This window comes from Sycon ciliatum, chromosome 13 (assembly GCF_964019385.1).
Source record: "Sycon ciliatum chromosome 13, ocSycCili1.1, whole genome shotgun sequence".
Lineage (NCBI taxonomy): Eukaryota > Metazoa > Porifera > Calcarea > Leucosolenida > Sycettidae > Sycon > Sycon ciliatum.
Genome location: NC_088655.1, coordinates 14,167,399 through 14,190,499, shown reverse-complemented (window position 1 = coordinate 14,190,499; position 23,101 = coordinate 14,167,399). Strand labels below are relative to the sequence as shown.

At 49.2% G+C, this 23,101-nt stretch overlaps 1 protein-coding gene across 1 annotated transcript in view; it reads left to right on the top strand.

Annotated features, from left to right (window-relative positions):
• LOC135830006 (cilia- and flagella-associated protein 251-like) overlaps window positions 1-21,660 on the top strand; it is a 29,819-nt gene extending 8,159 nt beyond the window's left edge. The window contains exons 8-29 of the mRNA XM_065342395.1: window positions 2,145-2,195; window positions 2,428-2,587; window positions 2,724-2,823; window positions 4,181-4,249; window positions 4,512-4,577; window positions 5,148-5,271; window positions 5,846-5,901; window positions 6,286-6,345; window positions 6,989-7,068; window positions 8,551-8,690; window positions 8,857-9,073; window positions 14,034-14,104; window positions 14,501-14,644; window positions 15,398-15,480; window positions 16,517-16,607; window positions 16,932-17,003; window positions 17,957-18,048; window positions 18,319-18,450; window positions 18,970-19,075; window positions 19,401-19,494; window positions 19,783-19,995; window positions 20,451-21,660. Of these exons, the coding sequence (XP_065198467.1) occupies window positions 2,145-2,195; window positions 2,428-2,587; window positions 2,724-2,823; window positions 4,181-4,249; window positions 4,512-4,577; window positions 5,148-5,271; window positions 5,846-5,901; window positions 6,286-6,345; window positions 6,989-7,068; window positions 8,551-8,690; window positions 8,857-9,073; window positions 14,034-14,104; window positions 14,501-14,644; window positions 15,398-15,480; window positions 16,517-16,607; window positions 16,932-17,003; window positions 17,957-18,048; window positions 18,319-18,450; window positions 18,970-19,075; window positions 19,401-19,494; window positions 19,783-19,995; window positions 20,451-20,692 (2,463 nt within the window). The 3' untranslated portion in view covers window positions 20,693-21,660. The remainder of the gene's footprint in view (window positions 1-2,144; window positions 2,196-2,427; window positions 2,588-2,723; window positions 2,824-4,180; window positions 4,250-4,511; window positions 4,578-5,147; window positions 5,272-5,845; window positions 5,902-6,285; window positions 6,346-6,988; window positions 7,069-8,550; window positions 8,691-8,856; window positions 9,074-14,033; window positions 14,105-14,500; window positions 14,645-15,397; window positions 15,481-16,516; window positions 16,608-16,931; window positions 17,004-17,956; window positions 18,049-18,318; window positions 18,451-18,969; window positions 19,076-19,400; window positions 19,495-19,782; window positions 19,996-20,450) is intronic.
• Window positions 21,661-23,101: the final 1,441 nt, after the last annotated feature.

Here is a 23,101-nt window from a genome sequence, read left to right as displayed (position 1 = left end):
TGGGCCGCGAAAGTCGTCAGTGGACGCGACTCCTGGTCAAGCTCAATTTGGTGAAATCCCGACTCTGCATCGAGGACTGAGAACACCTGCGCTCCGTCCAGCTGCGCTGTTATCTCATCCAGGGTTGGCAGGACATGTCGCTCTCGGACAACATTCTTATTCAGCTGCCTGTAGTCGACACACAAACGCAGTTTGCCACTGGGTTTGCGAACTGGCACGATTGGGGAAACCCATGCCGCAGCCTCTTTCACTGGCTCGATGATGTCAGCATCGACTAACCGCTGAAGTTCTGTCTCTATCTCGTCCTTGATGCTGAAAGGGGGACGCCGAGCTGGCAGAGCGACAGGCACTGCATCTGGCTTGACGGTAATGCTGACTGGTGCAACGCTGACCACATTTCCAGACTCCACCAGGTGGGTTGGCACTAGTAGCTCGAGTTCCTTGATCACGTCCTGGCCAAATAGCACTCGGTGGGAGCCCTTTGGTACAATGAAACAGGCCACAGTGCAGCTACGACTGGCAGATGATAGGGTGACGTCTGCCATCCCCAGTGTGCTGACAACTCCCCCGTTGTAGGCACGGAGAGTTCGGTCACTGCGACGAGTAGGCTGCACTATGTCCGATGTCAAAATTGTTCTCGTTGCACCAGTATCGAGCAGGCCTTCGCATGATTTTCCATCCACCTGCAGAGCTGCTGTGAACCAGTGTTTCTGATCAGTGTGCATGGTATACACAGACTCGCAAATTTCATTGGCTTCATCCTCCTCGCCGATAGTCTGGGCTCTAACTTCCTTGCTCTTGGACAGGCAGACGACTTCAAAGTGCCCGACCTTTGAGCAGTGTCTGCAGCGAACTCGCGCAGCCGGGCAATTGTCCTTGCCTGGTGGATGGGTTCCGCCACAGTACTTGCACGTGTGAGCCTTGCTTCTGCCGTGCTGACGGTGTTTCACCATATTCACCGCAGCCGTATCCGGTACTACGGCTGCCACACTTCCCGAAGGCATGTCCAGTGTCCTTCCTGCTTCCTCACTGAACAGCCTATTGTCAACCTTTGAGGCTTCTAATGCGACAGCTTTCGCGATAGCATCAGCTAGCGTTAGTCTTGACTCCATTAGAAGCTGCTTGCGTGCCTCCTGGCACTGCAGTCCGGCTATGAACTGGTCCCGAAGCTGGCCATTCACAACCGAGTCCACTGCAGTCGAGTCAAACTCGCAAAGTGCCGCCTTTTCTCGGAGCCGTCCCATGAAAGAGGTGACGGACTCATCAGACTGCTGCCTGAGTTTCCTGAATCTGTGACGCTCCGCAGTTGCATTTACCGACGGGCGAAAGTACGATTGGATTGCGGCCTTCAAGACTTGGTACACGTCCTGGTCACCAGAGGGTTCTGCGACCTGGAGACCCTTCACAATGCGGCGAAGAGATAGGCCTGCCAGGTTTAGAAGCAGTTTCTTCTTTTCCCCTGCGTCTGCGACCTTAGCGATATCGAGATAGTCTTCGAAGTCCTCTAGCCATAGGTCGAAATCGGCTGCGATATTGGCAGAGGGGTCCACAACAAATTCGCGTGGTGGTCGACCCTTGACTGCTGCCATCCTGCCTGGCCACAATCCTGTTCACTGCGCCAATGTGGTGACCAACAGTTAGGTGTGCAGGCTGAGAGAGAGATCTCCCTGTAGCTCTGCTAGTCTATTATACCAATCGTATAGGTGTGACATGATATAGGTGTGACATGATATAGGTGTGACATGATATGAGTGGTATATGATAACGTGTGGTGCCAATGTATAACTAAGGTAACGCAATGCAACACCAGAGCATTAGTACTTGAAGGCAATACATTACACTCTGTAAACTGACACCACTACACATGCACCAACATGGAAAACTATAATATGTGTCTGTGAGTATCAGTGCAAATGGCACAATCAGTACGAATAGTATAGACAGTTGTTCAGGTGTTCCCATTTGTTGCGGTGCGACTTGGTCCCGCAACTAACCATCGTCGGGCAGACCACAAAACCCAGAAACTCCTTTTACATCGACAGTACCACTCGTTTCAACAAGAACACTGTTCAAGAGCGCAGTCTCCTGTCCACCATTTCTTTACTGGTGCTATTTTTCTATGCTGCATCTGTGACTGTGTACAGGACAAAGATACCAAGAAGGTCAGAACACGACTTCCAAGGATTAATGTCAAGGTAGGTATCCCATCACAGCAATAGTACCACGGATGCTGTGGCAGTGACTGGACCTAGTGACATAATAGTCTTGAAACTATGCGAAAAACGTTAGGTAGTAGCATCTGCCGCCTTTACTCGTAGGACGCTCCTCACTGCTCTATTTTGCGCACGTGTGTGTGTGTGTGCGCACATGCGTTTGTTCTTGTGCACATACATTATGTACATGTACACTACATATGTATTCTTGCAGAGGTTCAATCGTGCACTGGGCAAGATGACAGGTTGCAAGTTTAGCAATGACGGACAGCAGCTGGTGTGTAGCACTACAGAGGGAAACCTTCTCGTCTTGGATGTCAAGCAGGTACACCCTCCTGAGCCACACTTGAAGGAATCCTTCATCGACCCCACTGGTAAGGAGAATATGGCATCAGGACTTGTAATGAGCGACCGAGTGACAAGGCAAACCGGATTACACGGTATACCTACATGTATACTGTTATATTTTGTTGTGTTCTGTTCTGTTCTGTTGTGTTCTGTTGAGTGCAGAGCAAACTGATCCCAACGCATCTCCTGTGCTGAGGTTGGAAGTTGAGAAGTTAGTTCATGTATGTGACATACCTCTCAACTTTGTGACCTGTGTTGGACAGTAAGTTTCCGTGACCTGTGCGTGTGCACGCGCTTGTGTGTGTGTGTGTGTGTGTTCATGTGCGTGTGTGTGTGTTCATGTGCGTGTGTGTGTGTTCATGTGCGTGTGTGTGTGTGTTCATGTGCGCGTGTGTGCGGATATGGCTGTACGTAACTGCCTGTACGTGTGAAGTCCTATAGATATAGAGGTTATGCCATTACATCGTCAGTTGAGCTGCTTTGGCGAAGTCGCGGCACAGCGCTGCACTAGCGACTAGTGACTCACACTGCATACATAGCGCCCACAGGCAGTTCCTCTGACTCACCTAACAAAACTATTCGCGTAACCTCCACTCAGGAAAAGTTGATCATCTTGCTTGTGACCATAAAAATGGATCAGCCGGCGGTTGAACGTTCAGAATTGGTTTCTGGCGGTCAAGTTTAGAAATTGAATACTCTTGCAATCGTGGCAGTAGTTCTGACGTAGGGCATACAGTCAAAAATTGATAAGACGTACTACCCACAAGGAAACACGGTAAAAGTACTTCCTAGCCAAAGTACATACTACACCCGTGCTGCAATAAAGTGTGACAATTTTTTCCTCAACTGCAAAAAGTACGTACTACAGTCCATTTCAAAACTATAGACGCGCAGTATTTTTAAAATATTTCAAATTTGGTTGGAAATTTTTGAGAATAGTTTTCGGAATATTGCTCAGGTCCGCTCCACAATTACTCTCATATTGTTTCTAAACGATTAGATAACAGACGCCCAATTTGGAAAAAATTATGCACAAAGTGATCACAGATTTTATGTGGTATAGATGCTGGCATGACGGTTTTTGCCTAGGTACGCGTCTATAGTTTTGAAATGGACTGTAGACAATAGTACGTCTTACATCCTGGGCGTACTAAGCGGTTTTGACTGTACCTGGCTAAGCCATAGACGTGCTTTTTAGAGCCTGGTCACACAGGCACAATGGTTCTGCTTAGGCGGCAAGGTTTTGGAGCGGCCAGGCAAGTGTCTCTGACTTCAGCGGAGCCAATTGTGTATGATCACGCGTACCGTGGCAGACACTGCAAGCGCCTACCCTGGCAGAACTGTTGTAGTGCATACAGTATGGTAAATTGTATCTGTGTACAATGGACACGGCCCTTAGCTAATACACTGTCCTCTGCACTTGTGATGTATAGTTGTTGTGTTCAACTGTTCATGTGTGAGATGTCTACTTGTGCTGGTAAATAATCAGTGCGGTGTAGCGCAGTGCAGTGCAGTGGTGCACGCTTGTATTTGCATTCATGGATTCTCCACAGGCCTCAGCCTATATCGAGGGAGTCTCCGTCATACCTCCGTATCTTTTTTTGAATTTTTTATTACAGGTTTTTTGTCACTGGTGATGAGGAAGGCGCTATCCGTTTCTATGGCAATGATTTAAAGCTGAGATACTGGTATGTGTTTATGTGAATGCAGTTGCATTGTACTACATTGTTATTCTGTGGAATATTGTTGAATGAGGGTGTTGCGATTCTGTGAAATGGTCTGGAGGAGGGGGGGGGGGGGGAGAGGGGATCTACCTCCTGCAGTACCATGCAATCGCCTAGTGTGTGTGTGTGTTTGCGTGCATTTGTGTGTGTGTGTGTGTGTGTGTGTGTGTGTGTGTGTGTGTGTGTGTGTGTGTGTGTGTGTGTGTGTTTGTCCTCTATAATCAAGGTACGACCAGCTACAGAAGGGACCCATTGTTTCAATGGTCTTCTCATCACAAGACATCCTTGCCCAGTGAGTTGATATGCAGGTTTGTTTGGATCACATAAATCAGACCACGACCACTCTGGGAGGTACAAATGAAGGGCTCCTATTCAAAACGCGATAAAGATCAAACCGGAGCTTTTATTGCGTTTTTTTTGTCACGAAAGAATTCGTTTTCACCCCACGGACGTCTGTGTGTCGGTTTTACGGGTCAAAACGCGATACATCCCAGTCAAAATGATGCCTGAAGTTTGTGTTCTTCTGCTTAACGTGACAAAAGTCATTGATGCTGCAGTGCAGACCGAAAAAGAACAAATGAAATAATGCACTTCCTGAATTTTCCACAAAATGGATTTATCTCGTTTTGCATTGGAGCCCTTCAAATGTTGGGGGTGGGGGTATGCCTTCCATCTTGCCTCTTCCTTTATTACTCAATGGCCGTGGTTTCTGCTTCTATTTCGACCACTACATACACACATACATACGCATACTGCATACACACATACATGCATGTGCATACACACAAACAAACACACACATGCGCACATGCACACACGCACGTATGCACGCACACACATGCACTCTCCTCTCTTCTCACAGTGGACAAGCCTTTCCAGCTGATGCATCTAAGATGGCGCGACGCTTTGCTGTACCTGAGTTCTTTGTTGCAACAAGGCAAACTGTAGTTGCGAAGTGTACTCCGCTCGGCAGAGGAAAGTTTGAGGTAAGGCTGTGTGCAGTACTGCAATGTGTTTGAGGTAAGGCTGTGTGCAGTACTGCAATGTGTTTGAGGTAAGGCTGTGTGCAGTACTGCAATGTGCGTTTTTATAGTACATGTATAATGTTTACCAATTTGCGGCCACAAGATAGCCATAAACCATCATGGTACGAATGCCAGCAGGAAATCGCAGAGAGGCACATAGCAATGGAAAATTGGGAGAATGGCAAACGTGGCAAATTGTTTCACATTTCCGTATCTGCCTTTGAACAATCCTGTGATAGAGAGCACCGGCTATAACGAACAAATTCTTGATTTTATTTTATTTATTTTATTCCTAGCAATGCATGGCTGGGGTAGCAATGATCACTTTGCGTGGCAACTGCAGGGTTTTTATAGCCGATCTTTGCTGTAATAGGCTTGAAACCGTTGGTTGTATGGGTCCTGTTGTGACAAAGCATTTGCCATTTTGAGCTAGTATTTCAACAGACTTGTTGGACTAAGTGATTGGAAGTTCTGATATTATTTTGTACAATTCATTCTGGTGTTGCTATGTTTGAATGCTGTTATCTACACATAGGTGTTACTACGTGAACACTCTGACGAGACCCACTGTGTTGCTGCTCATCCGTTCCTGTAAGTAGCAGCTATGTACGTATGCATGTATGCTAGTTTCTGTACTACGATAGACGTTATGCGAATGATTTCACGGCGGATTTTCTAATGGGTGCGAAGCATGCAGCGTGAGTCGCTAGTGCAAGTGAAACGCTGAACCGCGAGTCCCCGACTTCGCCGAAGCATCTCAGTAGCACCCAACCCCGAGTGACTTTTTGTCGTCCATATGCGTGAAAGCTGTATGTGATGCCCAGCATATTTTAAAAGTTGCAGAGGCTGTTGCTACTTACGGCTTTGTATCCATCGTGTATTCGGTTGCGTGTTACTATATCGTGTTTTCATTTGAGGCCTGGCGGCTCTAACTTGATTTGTTCTTGTGATGTATGTTTACCCATTTTACTGCAGGCATCGCATTGTGACAGGCAGCTTTGAAGGATATCTGAGACTGTGGGACTACAAGAGAAGGTAGCTGCTTAGAATATTTGTATCACTCAATTTTATTGCCAATTCTGGTGCTGGTGGGGATAGGGGAATGTGCACATGAGAGAGAGAGAGAGAGAGAGAGAGAGAGAGAGAGAGAGAGAGAGAGAGAGAGAGAGAGAGAGAGAGAGAGAGAGAGAGAGGGGGGGGGGAGGGAGGGAGGGGTGGGGGGGGGGGGGGTGGATGTGCACACACAGTGTAGTGGTGTGAAGCTAGAAGTGGATGATAGCTGGGCGATTCTGACTGCAGTAGGGACCTGGACATGGGGAGGTTTCCACTTGCATAGTCGCCACTACTGCCCGGCTTGTGCAGGGTTCAACATGCCGCAGTCGTGAGTCAGTCAAGTGTCAAGTCAGTCGGCAGGAAGCGCGAGCTCCGACGTTCGGAGCGGACACCTTCTTCACTAATCACCGCCGATGTCGCAACATCTTTTGTTCTACATGCCACTGGTGTAATGATGGGTCTACGGCCCGTGATGTCTGGACTGCTTTTGACTTGTTGCTGTGTGTGTGTGTGTGTGCCACTGTGTGCCACTGTGTGTGTGTGTGTGTGTGTGTGTGTGTGTGTGTGTGTGTGTGTGTGTGTGTGTGTGCGTGTGTGTGTGCGTGTGCGTGTGCTCATTGCATAGATTACCCTTGATTGACAAGTCCTTGGGAGAAAACTTCAGAATTCATACCCTGGCAATTGATGCAACAGGAGAGTATCTTGGTAAGTGACTACATTATGTGATCGCGCGTGGACGTTCTGTAGTAGAACCGCAAAGTACCGTTGATCCGTCCCCGCTCTAATTTCCGTCCCCTGTCGAATTTCTGCCTGTGAAGCGACGTTGACGTATACAACGAAATACGATGTTGAACCGACACATGTACCGGTACTGCTGTACACAATGCGTGCGAGTGCAGGATGAAATGTGCACAATACAGCATGTTAGGTCTGATCTTCTGCTTTGTTGTACATCGTACTGCACTTGAACGACTTAAACCCTGCTGAAAAACCAGCTGGGAAGTGACATGGCGGGGGGGGGGGGTCAACGGTACTTTACGGTATACAACAGTTATACTACAGTATACTGTTGCTGCTGTTCCTGCTGTTGTTGTTGCTGCTGTTCCTGCTGTTGTTGTTGCTGCTGCTGTTGCTTTTCTTGTTGCTGCTGCTGCTGGCTGCTGATGCCGCTACTGCTGTTGTTGTCATTGTTCTTGTTAATATTGCCGTTGATGCTGCTGCTGATGCTATGCATTGTCTGCTGGTGCATGTATTGTAAGTGTTATATCCGTGTGTGTGCACATGCCTGGCTGCTGTGGCTTGCTCTCACGGTGTGTGCACATGCCTGTCTGCTGTGGCTTGCTCTCACGGTGTGTGCACATGCCTGGCTGCTGTGGCTTGCTCTCACGGTGTGTGCACATGCCTGGCTGCTGTGGCTTGCTCTCACGGTGTGTGCACATGCCTGGCTGCTGTGGCTTGCTCTCACGGTGTGTGCACATGCCTGTCTGCTGTGGCTTGCTCTCACGGTGTGTGCACATGCCTGGCTGCTGTGGCTTGCTCTCACGGTGTGTGCACATGCCTGGCTGCTGTGGCTTGCTCTCACGGTGTGTGCACATGCCTGGCTGCTGTGGCTTGCTCTCACGGTGTGTGCACATGCCTGTCTGCTGTGGCTTGCTCTCACGGTGTGTGCACATGCCTGGCTGCTGTGGCTTGCTCTCACGGTGTGTGCACATGCCTGGCTGCTGTGGCTTGCTCTCACGGTGTGTGCACATGCCTGGCTGCTGTGGCTTGCTCTCACGGTGTGTGCACATGCCTGGCTGCTGTGGCTTGCTCTCACGGTGTGTGCACATGCCTGGCTGCTGTGGCTTGCTCTCACGGTGTGTGCACATGCCTGGCTGCTGTGGCTTGCTCTCACGGTGTGTGCACATGCCTGGCTGCTGTGGCTTGCTCTCACGGTGTGTGCACATGCCTGTCTGCTGTGGCTTGCTCTCACGGTGTGTGCACATGCCTGGCTGCTGTGGCTTGCTCTCACGGTGTGTGCACATGCCTGGCTGCTGTGACTTGCTCTCACGGTGTGTGCACATGCCTGGCTGCTGTGGCTTGCTCTCACGGTGTGTGCACATGCCTGGCTGCTGTGGCTTGCTCTCACGGTGTGTGCACATGCCTGGCTGCTGTGGCTTGCTCTCACGGTGTGGTGCTGTTGTTTAGGTGTGGGTACAATGGATGGTCAAGTTCAGGTCTTTGCAGCCTTGGATCTCACACCACAATCACCTGTCTTCACAATGTCCCAAGGAGCTGCTATCTGCCATCTTGCCTTCTCACACGATGGACAATACCTCGCCACATCGGTGAGTACCGCTTGCGATTAGGTGATCGTGTGTGTGTGGGGGGGGGGGGGGAGGTAGGCGACACGTTCAGTGAGCATAGCAAAGGAGTGCACTACCTCTAGCCGTGCTGGAAATGCTCTTTGCCATCGGCATGCCGCTTGTGTTTTCTGTCCTGCCACCAAAACAGGATCAATCCCGCTGTGTCACCGTGTACCACCGTCCAATGGAGACAAACGTTGCAGACTTCACGGATTCTCTAGACGCTAGTCCGCCATCGACGCCATCAGCAGCAGCACTGTCTGAAGGCAGTCGAGGCAGTTATAGAACAGATTCGAGAAAGGATAGCGAACGGCCAAGTTGGAATTATCTTGGAAAGTACAGATCTCACAGCAAGAGCATACAAGGTAAGGTGTAAAATATGTACCTTCACTTTACTCACAGTTTCGTGCAGTGTATCGCGGTCCCACACAGTGTCATGCAGTGTATTACAGTCCTACACAGTGCAATGCAGTGTATTACAGTCCCACACAGTGTCATGCAGTGTATTGCTACCCTACACAGTGTCATGCAGTGGCATAGTTGTACGGTTGGATAGTTAAACAGTGATACAGTTTCACATAATGACTTACAGTCTAATCTGTCTTTTGACTGTCCCTTGGTGGATTACAGCATTTCCCCACTAATCCATCACCCCATCAACCCAGTGACCCACTGACCCATTGACCCACTGACCCATTGACCCACTGACCCATTGACCCATCAACCCAGTGACCCATTGACCCATCAACCCATTGACCCACTGACCCATTGACCCATCAACCCAGTGACCCACTGACCCATTGACCCATCAACCCACTGACCCACTGACCCATTGACCCACTGACCCATTGACCCATTGACCCATTGACCCACTGACCTGTTTTTATTTTATTTTTTATTTTTTACAATGATCACAGCTCACTGGCAAAGACAAAAAATTGCATAATGGCCTATTGACCCATTGACCCATTGAACCACTGACCCATTGACCCATTGACCCACTGCCCCATTGACCCATTGACGCACTGACCCATTAGCCCACTGACCCACTAACCCATTGACCCACTGACCCATTGACCTATTGACCCACTGACCCATTGACCCATTGACCCATTGACCCACTGATCCGTTGACTCACTGACCCACTGACCCATTGTCCCACTGACCCATTGACCCATTGACGCACTGACCCATTGGCCCACTGACCCACTGACCCACTGACCCATTGACCCACTGACCCATTGACCCATTGACCCATTGACCCATTGACCCACTGACCCATTGACCCACAAACCCATTCACCCACTGACCTATTGACCCATTGACCCACTGATCCATTGACTCACTGACCCACTGACCCATTGTCCCACTGACCCATTGACCCATTGACCCACTGACCCATTGACCCACTGACCCATTGACCCATTGACCCACTGACCCACTGACCCACTGACCCATTGACCCATTGACCCACTGACCCATTGACCCACTGACCCATTGACCCATTGACCCACTGACCCATTGACCCACTGACCCATTGACCCATTGACCCACTGACCTATTGACCCACTGACCCATTGAACCACTGACCCACTGACCCATTGACCCGCTGTCCCATTGACCCACTGACCCATTGACGCACTGACCCACTGACCCATCAACCCAGTGACCCACTGACCCATTGACCCATCAACCCACTGACCCACTGACCCATTGACCCACTGACCCATTGACGCACTGACCCATTGACCTATTGACCCACTGACCCATTGACGTACTGACCCATTAGCCCACTGACCCATTGACCCACTGACCCATTGACCCATTGACCCATTGACCCACTGACCTATTTTTATTTTATTTTTTATTTTTTACAATGATCACAGCTCACTGGCAAAGACAAAAAAATGCATAATGGCCTATTGACCCATTGACCCATTGAACCACTGACCCATTGACCCATTGACCCACTGCCCCATTGACGCACTGACCCATTAGCCCACTGACCCACTAACCCATTGACCCACTGACCCATTGACCCATTGACCCACTGATCCGTTGACTCACTGACCCACTGACCCATTGTCCCACTGACCCATTGACCCATTGACCCATTGACGCACTGACCCATTGGCCCACTGACCCACTGACCCACTGACCCATTGACCCACTGACCCATTGACCCATTGACCCACTGACCCATTGACCCACAAACCAATTCACCCACTGACCTATTGACCCATTGACCCACTGATCCATTGACTCACTGACCCATTGTCCCACTGACCCATTGACCCACTGACCCACTGACCCATTGACCCATTGACCCACTGACCCACTGACCCATTGACCCATTGACCCACTGACCCATTGACCCACTGACCCATTGACCCATTGACCCACTGACCCATTGACCCACTGACCCATTGACCCATTGACCCACTGACCTATTGACCCACTGACCCATTGAACCACTGACCCACTGACCCATTGACCCACTGTCCCATTGACCCACTGACCCATTGAATAACTGATCCATTGACCCGCTGATCCTTGACCCACTGACCCATTGACACATTGGCCCACTGACCCATTGACCCACCGTGCTACTACCTCGTCCCATTAACCTGTGTTTGCTGGACCCTGTGCCAAGTGAAATCCTCTACTGACCGGACAAATTTTCATGCACCAAAGTGCTGTCGGTTGAACTTGCATCCCTGGGTCAAGTGGAATCCTGTCGCATCAGGACAGTTTTTGCTGCGCCAAGGGTGTCCGGTTAGGGCAGGGTATATTGTATGCAGTCTAGGGGTTTCTGATCAATTGTCCTTCGGCAGATGTACTCAAACCTTGCATACCCAACACATTCATGTCAAGCCTTGCATACCCAACACGGTTTTGCACCTCCATTGTTATAATTTACGGTTGCACATGACCAAAACGTGAAAATACGAGTAGCAATTTCGGCTGTAACAAAACAAGAGTTGACTGTTCCCAATGATTCTGAAGTTAGTTGCTCCAACGAGGAGCACACGCTTCTTGCCGAACTTGACACTTGACTGACTCACGACTGCCATCCGGAGCACACCAGGAGCACGTCGCACCTTCCGCTCGGCAAACCTGAAAGAAAGCACCACTCCCTGCTCAATACACAGTGTTTCGGGGAATTCACCCCTCATCAGTTGAGCTTGAGTAGGCTGAGGAAGATTGTGCCTGAAAAGCACCACTTATATACTGCTCTCCAGGCCAAACCATCACCAGGGATACAAACTTACAGAGACGCTTTGTTTCCAGCGCGACAAACACCTCGTGAAGCCCCAGGTAGCAGCGTGAGTCAGAGTCGCTCATGGAGTTGTGCTAAACAGACGTCGAGAGCCAGTATAGCTATTCACAACGTTGTCACCTCCAACAACTAGTCGCACGTCCGCGTGAGGGACAACAATACGAACTTAGAAGTTGCGACTTCGGCGGTAATAGTCATGAAGTTAGTTGCTCCAACGAGGAGCACACGCTTCTTGCCGAACTTGACACTTGACTGACTCACGACTGCCATCCGGAGCACACCAGGAGCACGTCGCACCTTCCGCTCGGCAAACCTGAAAGAAAGCACCACTCCCTGCTCAATACACAGTGTTTCGGGGAATTCACCCCTCATCAGTTGAGCTTGAGTAGGCTGAGGAAGATTGTGCCTGAAAAGCACCACTTATATACTGCTCTCCAGGCCAAACCATCACCAGGGATACAAACTTACAGAGACGCTTTGTTTCCAGCGCGACAAACACCTCGTGAAGCCCCAGGTAGCAGCGTGAGTCAGAGTCGCTCATGGAGTTGTGCTAAACAGACGTCGAGAGCCAGTATAGCTATTCACAACGCTGTCACCTCCAACAACTAGTCGCACGTCCGCGTGAGGGACAACAATACGAACTTAGAAGTTGCGACTTCGGCGGTAATAGTCATGAAGTTAGTTGCTCCAACGAGGAGCACACGCTTCTTGCCGAACTTGACACTTGACTGACTCACGACTGCCATCCGGAGCACACCAGGAGCACGTCGCACCTTCCGCTCGGCAAACCTGAAAGAAAGCACCACTCCCTGCTCAATACACAGTGTTTCGGGGAATTCACCCCTCATCAGTTGAGCTTGAGTAGGCTGAGGAAGATTGTGCCTGAAAAGCACCACTTATATACTGCTCTCCAGGCCAAACCATCACCAGGGATACAAACTTACAGAGACGCTTTGTTTCCAGCGCGACAAACACCTCGTGAAGCCCCAGGTAGCAGCGTGGGTCAGAGTCGCTCATGGAGTTGTGCTAAACAGACGTCGAGAGCCAGTATAGCTATTCACAACGCTGTCACCTCCAACAACTAGTCGCACGTCCGCGTGAGGGACAACAATACGAACTTAGAAGTTGCGACTTCGGCGGTAATAGTCATGAAGTTAGTTGCTCCAACGAGGAGCACACACTTCTTGCCGAACTTGACACTTGACTGACTCACGACTGCCATCCGGAGCACACCAGGAGCATGTCGCACCTTCCGCTCGGCAAACCTGAAAGAAAGCACCACTCCCTGCTCAATACACAGTGTTTCGGGGAATTCACCCCTCATCAGTTGAGCTTGAGTAGGCTGAGGAAGATTGTGCCTGAAAAGCACCACTTATATACTGCTCTCCAGGCCAAACCATCACCAGGGATACAAACTTACAGAGACGCTTTGTTTCCAGCGCGACAAACACCTCGTGAAGCCCCAGGTAGCAGCGTGAGTCAGAGTCGCTCATGGAGTTGTGCTAAACAGACGTCGAGAGCCAGTATAGCTATTCACAACGCTGTCACCTCCAACAACTAGTCGCACGTCCGCGTGAGGGACAACAATACGAACTTTGAAGTTGCGACTTCGGCGGTAATAGTCATGAAGTTAGTTGCTCCAACGAGGAGCACACGCTTCTTGCCGAACTTGACATGACTTGACATGACTATTACCGCCGAAGTCGCAACTTCTAAGTTCCAATGATTCTGGTTCAGGGAAATGCTGCATCACCCCAAAACATCATAAGGAGTGCACAATTTAGAGTGATTTAGAGTGATTTAGAGTGATGGTTTGTTTGCAGCACAACAAACACCTCACAAGGCCCGGGTAGCAGTGTGCGTGTGTCAGCCTACGGTGCTGTTATTAGCTACGCTGCATGTGTGTGTGTGGGGGGGGGAGGCTGCGTGTGTGCATGCGTGCGTACGTGAATGCGTGTGTACATGTGCCTGTCCACGTGTACACACATGCGTGTATGTGTCTATACATCAGTGCTGTTTAACTGCTCTCGTATTGTACTGCACAGGCATTCTGTTTGGTGTGAATGAAGAGGATGGTGAGCCGCGACTTTTCTCTGTTGGAAATGACAGAATGCTGGTTAGTAAATGCAAGACTGAGTGATGTTTAGCTTTTCAGTAGGTAAAGTTAGTAACCGTTACAATGTATGAGCTCGTAGCGATTTAGTGTTTTCAAGCTGCGGCCGCCCCCTTTGCTGGTGCTGCTGCTGCTGCTGGTGGTGGTGCTGCTGCTGCTGGTGCTCAGTGCTGCAGCTGCTCCTGCTGTTGCTGCTGTTGCTCAGTGCTGCAGCTGCTGCTTGTGCTGCTGCTGCTGCTTGTGCTACTCGCTGTTGTGCTACTGCTGCTGCTTGTGCTACTCGCTGTTGTGCTACTGCTGCTGGTGCTGCTAAATACTTCTATGGTTTAACAAATATACTGTGCTCTAAGATGCGGCGTTTGCATAATCTTTCCATGGTACTGTACTGTGCGGTTATAGGTGGAGTATGACTTGGCTGCAAGTGTGGAAGATGATCTCAAGATCCGAACTCGTGATCGGATTGAGCAAGAGGCTATTCCAACCTGTCTTGCATGGTATCCATACTTCTCTGATCAGCTATTCATGATGACAGCAAACAATGAGGTATATTGGACTAGTTAGAATTTTTCTTCTAAATATGGCAATAGTTCGATGCCCCGTGATGGTGGGGGGGGGGGGGAGTGTAAATGCAGTTATCCTGAAATGGATACCCTGAAGTCGTCAATGCTTTCTTACCAGTTGTCCTCCCCGGATTAGTGCAGTTTCCTTTCTCCTCTCTCTCTCTGTCTGTCCCTCTGGAACTGACCCACATGACCAGTTTCTGGCCGTGAGCAAATACTAGTACCATAATGCCCGCTGCAAACGCCCCAATACCACAGTCAATGACCATCCCAGCCACCGTTTGTACCATTTTTTTGCAAGGCTTATCATTTCTTTGTCATTCCCAGGTCATTGTAAAGGTGTATGAAACTTGTCATCTAGGTTGAATTTGTACAAGGTTGACTGTACTGCCCACAAACTTCCTATGTCGTACTACCCGGAGGTCCTGGTGTGAAATGCCTTTCCGAGTTTATCGCGTTCCGCATACTAGTGACAATACATGAGCTCAGTGTATACAGGCCAAGTACATGTTGTACAGGGTGGCAGGCGTTCACAGAAGGCTATACGTTAAAGCTAAAATTATGTAGCTTTGTTTCTGTATACCGGTACAAATTTGTGTGCGTGTGTGTGTGTGTGTGTGTGGGCGCGCGCGTGTGCGCGCGTGTGTGTATGCGTGTGTGTGTGTGTGTGCGTGCGTGCGTGTGTATGTGCGTGTGTGTATATGTACGTATGTGTGCACTCGTATGTGTGCAATAGTACAAGATCAAACTCTACAGTCTTGGCACGAAGATGACCAGATCTACCTTCCAAGCCAAGAGCAGCCGTCAACCAATAGACAAGTTAGCTATGAGAGGGTCGTGTTGAAGATCTGTTAGTTAGATGTTTCCACTAAACCAGTCACCAGATCACTTAATTACTATTTGCTCCCTAGGACCTTACAGTGCACAAAACAGGGACACCGGACATCCCACGGTCACTGGCGCATTGATAGTACCACTTTTTGCCTCAGTGCTCCCGTGAGCCCGGTCCTCCCGTGAACCAAGCGCTCCCGTGAACCCATTGCTCCCGTGAACTCAGCGCTCCCATGAACCTAGCACTCCCATGAACCTAGCACTCCCGTGAACCCGGTGCTCCTGTAAACCCCGTCCTCCCGTGAACCCGGTGCTCCCGTGAACCCGGTGCTCCCGTGAACCCAGCGCTCCCGTGAACCCTGTCCTCCCGTGAACCCTGCCCTCCTGTGAACCCTGTCCTCCCGTGAACCCTGTCCTCCCGTGAACCCGGTGCTCCCGTGAACCCGGTGCTCCCGTGAACCCAGCGCTCCCGTGAACCCTGTCCTCCCGTGAACCCGGTGCTCCCGTGAACCCGGTGCTCCCGTGAACCGGTGCTCCCGTGAACCCAGCCTCTCGTGAACCCAGCGCTCCCGTGAACCCAGCGCTCCCGTGAACCCTGTCCTCCCGTGAACTCGGTGCTCTCGTGAATCCAGCGCTCCCGTGAACCCATTGCTCCCGTGAACCCATTGCTCCCGTGAACCCATTGCTCCCGTGAACCCATTGCCCCCGTGAATTCAGCGCTCCCATGAACCTAGCACTCCCGTGAACCCGGTGCTCCCGTGAACCCGGTGCTGTCGTGAATCCAGCGCTCCCGTGAACCCAGCCCTCCCGTGAACCCAGCGCTCCCGTGAACCCTGTCCTCCCGTGAACCCGGTGCTCTCGTGAATCCAGCGCTCCCGTGAACCCAGCGCTCCCGTGAGCCCGGTGCTCCCGTGAACCCAGCTCTCCCGTGATGCCAGCGCTCTCGTGAACCTATTGCTCCCGTGAAGTGATCGTGTGTATGCATGTGTGTATGCATGTGTGTATGCATGTTTGTGTTGAGCAGGATGATGCTGCTACCACTTACAGATCATGAGACATTCTCTGAGGAAGGTCGACAAGAGCGTGCCTACATGCTCTATGCAGCACATGATGAGGTAAGTAGACTAGTTCATGCTGTATGCACTAGTATGCAGCCCATGATGAGGTGGGTACATGCTGTATGCAGTATGCACTAGTGTGCAGCCCATGATGAGGTGGGTACATGCTGTATGCACTAGTGTGCAGCCCATGATGAGCTGGGTACATGCTGTATGCACTAGTGTGCAGCCCATGATGAGGTGGGTAGACTGGTGCTTAGGTTTGACTGTACAATCGTGTGTATGCGTGCATGTATGTATGTATGTGTGTCTATGCATGTGTGTGTGTGTGTGTTCGCATGTGCGTGTGTGCGTATGTCTGTATGCTTGTTTTGATTCCAGCTTGGTCTAGTGCAATGCCCCATTGATGGAAACCCGTTCAAGTATGCTCCGTGCATTGGCCATCCGGGAGGGGTAAGTCCAGCAGTATTCACCATGCCTCAACCCAACCCCCCCCCCCCCCCTCCCCACACACACACATATTTATAGACCAATAACCGTACACCATTAGAAATGCTCCAATGTCATCATCATGGAGTTGGCACAGACTCAGTCCGATTTTGTGAACATAGAGTCAGCCACCTGGGGGTGGGGGGTCACAGAGATATCAGATTTTTCAACGGTGATATCCTGTCATGGTGGTCAAGTGAGAGGTACGTGCGTTGGATATAACAGGGGCATCACAGGGCAATGGGAAGTGGAACAATGGGGGGGGGGGGGGTGCGAGTCGGGGGGGTGCGAGTCGGGGGGGGGGGGGGGTGCGAGTCGGGGAAAATATTCAGACTTTTCGGCCAACAGGGCACATTGTAGGTCTCTTTTATTGCTTTTTTCAAGTTTTTTAAATGAATTGGTCGGACCCGGCTCCTGGACGAAAAGTGGTACGACCATGGTCTTACTGGTCATGCCGTGTGTGACACCCCTGCAAGATGTGCATGAGATAACACAGGAGGAGTCTCCAAAGGAAAATTGCGGTTTATGCGAGACCCAGTCGAACTGAGTAGTCCACGTGCGGAGGAACGGGATGACCCTAAAGGATGATCAATGTGCCAGTGAAACTCTTAAAGTGTCAGTACAGTGTACAGTGCTGCTCAGTGAAATCTGGTCGTGTGAGTCAAGTTTGCGCTTTGCACCATTTCACAGCCCAGTGTTTGCAGTCTGAGGGATGCGCAGCGCCCGGCGCATACTTGAGTGACTCGACTGGATTTCATTGAGCAGCACTGTAGATGCTGCTGCTGCTGCTGCTGCTGCTGCATGACATTGTATGTTTGTTTAGGAAATGTTGTCTTTGATGGTTGTTGGTTCTGCTGGTTCTGCTGCTGGTGGTGCTGGTGCTGCTGGTGTCTGGTGTATGCCGCTGACTCTTTCAGATCAAGTCAATGGCAGCTAGTTATGATGGCGAGTATATCTTCACAGCCGGTGGAGAAGATGCAAGCATTGTCATGTACAAGGTCAACAGACAGTACGTAGTGTCTCAGGCATTGTACCACTCTTCACTGCTAGTGCATACTGCAGAACATTGAGGTTTGTATGGTGACATGTCTATAATGTAAAGTTCATGCCTATTGGCAGCATGTTACATTTCATTTTACAACTAATCACTGCAGGGTGATTGCCAAAACGGTGTCTTACCTAACTAATCACTGCAGAAGCGGAACAGATGTTCAAGTCTGAGTTTTGTTTTTCAAGCAATATTCTACTACGCGAACTGTTCAATTATTTATCGCTGCAGGGTGATTGACAAGATTGTCGAAGCCGGTGGTGAGGGCATAACACCATTCTACCACTGCCTGCCTGGCCAGTCTCGAGACACTGCATGGTTTGAGCGACTATCAGACTACTTCTATTTGACGCAGATCAAAGTGTGAGTATCAACTTCACTAACTTACGTTACAGTTTACGCCGTGTTGTAGTGTTTTGCCACGCTGGCTCATTTCTCACCGAACATGTTCAATGAGGGTCCAACCTGCCAATTGTTGCTGGTGCCTGTCAATGCTGCTGCTGCTACCTCTTTTGCTGCAGCTGCTGACACTACCATGTTGCTGCTGCTGCTGCTACAACTGTTGCTGCTAACGGTACCACTTTTGCTGCTGCTTCTACTGCTGCAGCGGTTGCTACCACTTTTGCTGCTGTTGCTGCTGCTGGCGCTACCAGTTTGGCTGCTGTTGCTATTGCTGTTACAACTGTTGCTGCTGCTAGGCTCCTGTTGTTATTGCTGCTGTCACTATTGCTGGTGGTGGTGGTGGTGGTGACAGCAATGGTGCTGTTGCTTCTGTTACAGAAAATGTACAATTGTGTTTGCGACACGAACTATAGAAATAGGTACATGCCACTAGCTGGGTATCATCTCTGCTTTTTTTCTGTTTTACAACATGTCTTACAGACAAAGACTAGATACTCAAGAGACGTTGAAGATTGGAAGGAATATTCCAAGTTCCGAGGTGCCAGGTATTCTGAGAGCAATGGGCTTCTACCCCACCGAGTATCAGGTACGATATACTGTCACTGTCACCGTCACTGCCGCTCTCATTGTCATTGCCACCTACATTATAAATGATTTCCGCAAAATAGAAAAATCCAATCTTTTTCAGAGCGGCATACTGGAAGATGGTGCCCAAATACCCCACCAATAAATGGTCATTTCTTGCTCTTGCTCCGAACATCATCTGTAGAAGGATACTGAGGACGAGAACACACAGATCACTCTTCGAACCACTTAAGTTACGGTATAAATGTTGGTATTGAGCTACATTTAATTTGTAAGACTAATATCATCAGTTCAATCTGGTGCTGGCATATTCCTTGTCTCCACAGATTGCCAATATGCTGAATGAGATCAAGTACAAATTCTATAATAAGACTTGCCTCGTCTACAAGGACACTGTAGACATGGAAGATTTGATTAAATGTAAGTCAAAGTTGCTTCTGCTATTGGTGTTGCTGCTGCTGCTGCGTCTACTGCTGCTGCACCTGGTGGTGGTGGTTGTGGTGGTGGTGGTGGTGGTTGGTTGGTTGGTTGGGTGTGCATGTGTATTTGTGTGTTTGTATGGGTGGATTTGCGTGTGCATGCAAGCAACCAAGTATGGATGTGGCCTAAATGGCCGGTGTAACTGGTGGCCTTTTGCTAACTTATTGTGTTTTACTCCGCGTCTCTATGTCTCTGCTCTTTCTTGCGCAATGCTCTACTCATCTGCAGTGTACATTAACCACTTGCCGGTTGTGGGCAACTCCTTTGAACGGTTGAAGGTTGCGTTCAAGAGAATCGGCAAGAAGATTGCATCTGAAAATGCCTCAACAGCCGATAGTGACGATCCGAGCGACGTTCGTCATGGCGGCGTTGACGGGAATGAATCGGAAAGTGACTCGACTCTGAACACGCTGTCTTTGCTGAAAGTCCTGAAAGAGAATGGTAAGTCCATCCTCAGTTTCTCATCCTTTTGTTGGAGTGAGTGCAGAACGTGGAGGCAGCAAGCTGCAGGGCTGAAACACTTCTACTGATTTCAATAATCAATCCCTCCAACAAACGGTTTTAAAACCAATTATACAATTGACTTTTTAATGTTTTTGATCAACTAGCAGCATATGAATTAACCCCCTTCCACCCGTATTACGAGATAACTCGTTTTCAAAGACAACCTGTGACCTGCATCACGAGATAACTCAGTGCGCCAGTTTATGCAGTGCATAGGTGTATGTAATTATAATATTGGTGTGTGTGTGTGTGTATGTGTGTGTTTGTGTACGTGCGTGTGTGTGTGTGTGTGTGCGTGTGTGTGTGTGTGCGTGTGTGCACGTGCCAATATTGCACTTGTTCGTATTGCGGTGGTGGCACCACACTCGTGTGCTCATCCGTGCGTACTGTAGGTGAGCATCTAAGTGAAGCAGAGCAAGCTGAGCTCATGTGCTATCTGTTCTGTCATCCTGAAGAATACCTACATCTGCCGGATGACTATAAGCCTGGAGATGCATTCCATACGTCAATGAAGCCAGAAGGAGTGCGGCTGGATGTTGCTGATGTCGTTCAGCGCATTCCAGAGCAGGTCACGGCGGGCACGTTTGCGCACGATTTCCTCGGCATGGCACAGACGGGCGCAATGAATGTGTGAGGTGCGTGTGTGTGTGATCTCTGCATGCTACAGGCAAAGGCAATGAAGGTGTGAGGTGCGTGTGTGTGATTTCAGCATGCCACAGACAGAGGCAAAAGAAGGTGGTGCGGATGTGGTGTGATGCTGCTGCCTGCGCATTCACTATGTCACCAGCATGAGCATCCACCATGTACCACACACTCACACTCACTCACACACACCTAACATCATTCTACTATGTACATAGTCATATACACGCAGGCTCGGAATCAATGCATTTGCTGGAGTTTGATTCAGATTTTCATCTGGTAAGCCTGCCAGGTTTTCATTAGAAAGTGTGCCTCGAGTTACCGTGCAACCTATTGCACTCTTCATCCGCACGGGCACCACCAGTTGATTGAGGGTTTGTTGGGAATCTCCCTTGTCCTAGGCTACCATCCTATCTTGTTATCTACACTGCTGCTTTGCTTGTATCAAGTTCTTAAATAATGTACATGATGCTTACCATGGTTACCATAGTGATCATGGCACCCACTTAGGCAGCGACTAGACACACTGCCACTGCCTGGGTTGTTGCTTCATAAATGTATAACTTGAGAAGTGCTTCTAGCGTGTTGACAGAAGACTGAGTCGGCTAGACTCTGTGATCAGCAGGCTCATGACCGTAATGGCATAATGCACATACTAAAAAAAACATAGAAACACTGTCACCTGCTTCAGGCGTAGTCGGTGCCATATTATTCTCGCTGTGGCGTAATGTGCTCACTCAGCCATGAACTATGATGTAATGCGCTTACACGGCTCTCCGTTTTGCATTGAATATTCATGCTACGTTTTCCATTGCCTGTCTATGTTCCCTCCCTCCTGTTGTTCTTACACCCAATTAGAGTATTGTGACGTACTTGCCACATGTGCGTTGAGGACTTAGTATGACCATTTAATATTAAATTTTAGTATTTACCCCATCTTTCAAAGTGTTCCCACACCAAAAACGGGCATGTCTGCCTGAGAGGAATCTCCTGTATTGCTCATGTGCGTGCGTGTGTGTGTGTGTGTGTGTATGTATGCGTGTGTGTTTGCTACCAAGATTTCTTCTGGATCTCTATCGGCATGGTAGCAGCTGGGCAAGAGTTGGAAATCTTGATAATGTCACAAGACTCACAATGCCTTTAGTTAGGAAAACTCCAGGAGGGCCAAGTCGTCTCATCAGCCTAAACTGTTCTCTAGGAGGCCAACCAAGCTCTCGTTGAGTGCACAAAAGATATACACTAGTAGTAGTACTGTACAATCATGTATCAGTAAATGAGGAAGCATTTTGATAAATTTAGGAGTCCCGGATGATTCGAAGTTGGAGCTAGGAAATCTGATGATTCGGTTAGTGATTGGGAGCAACGTCGCCGTGTGGGTAATATCATAGTGACCAGTGTCATTACAGGTAGAACCTAGCCAAAGAGACTATCAATATCATTCTGATTTCAGCAACCGCCTGCCTAAATGAGGAGTACATCTCCGCTTTAGCGTGGAATGTGCAATTGTCAAAGTGGTTTCAAACCTTTGGTCAGTCCTCGGCGGCATGAGTGCAGGTCACTGAAACCAGTGTTCACTGCAACATGGCGCTGTGAGCACGATGCCTACAGTATGTGTACTGTCGGGTCCTGAAGAACTGGGAGGGGGGTCAGCCTCGTAACCTGGGCCGTTCTTATTTTCATGCACTGCAGTCGATGCACAATTGAGTCACCGTGTATACATTGAGGTATGCTGTGCTCGGTGAAATTCTAGCCTGTATGTTCCTCGGCGCCCAGCAGTACTATAGTCAACACTGTCCCGGCAACGATATACGCTGGTGACCATGGTTACATAGGTCAGCTGACACATGCACTAGTAAGTATTGTCGTATCATCGTAACTCAGTGCGGCATCCCGCACAGTATGTTCACTATTGGCAAGAGTACATAACTGGTTAGTACCCAATGGTAACTGGTATTACTGGTTAATATGTACTCTTGCTATTGCCATATTGTATTGGTGAGTTGAGCTCACCAGTGTTTATAACTTATTATTATAATAATTTATGGCTCAACATCCGAGTTTAATATAATATATAAATAATAATAATTATTATATACACGTCATGTACAAATCTATGCTATGCTGTGTGTAACTGCTGGAGAGAGCCCAAATCAGACGTCCATGACCTTACCTCTCCAAATATTACTCAGTCTGGACGGCCCTGCAACAAGTCAACCAGTGGATGTGTGCTCTCTGACAAATACATGACACTAGTACATGTACTGTAACCATGTGCATTACTACTCACTAGTGCTATCTTCAAATGAAAGAAAAGCATGATAGGTATCTTTGCAAAAAGGACAGCGCAATAACAACACAATAATAGAAAAGCTGACAGGATCGCTTTTCTAAATTATTCTGT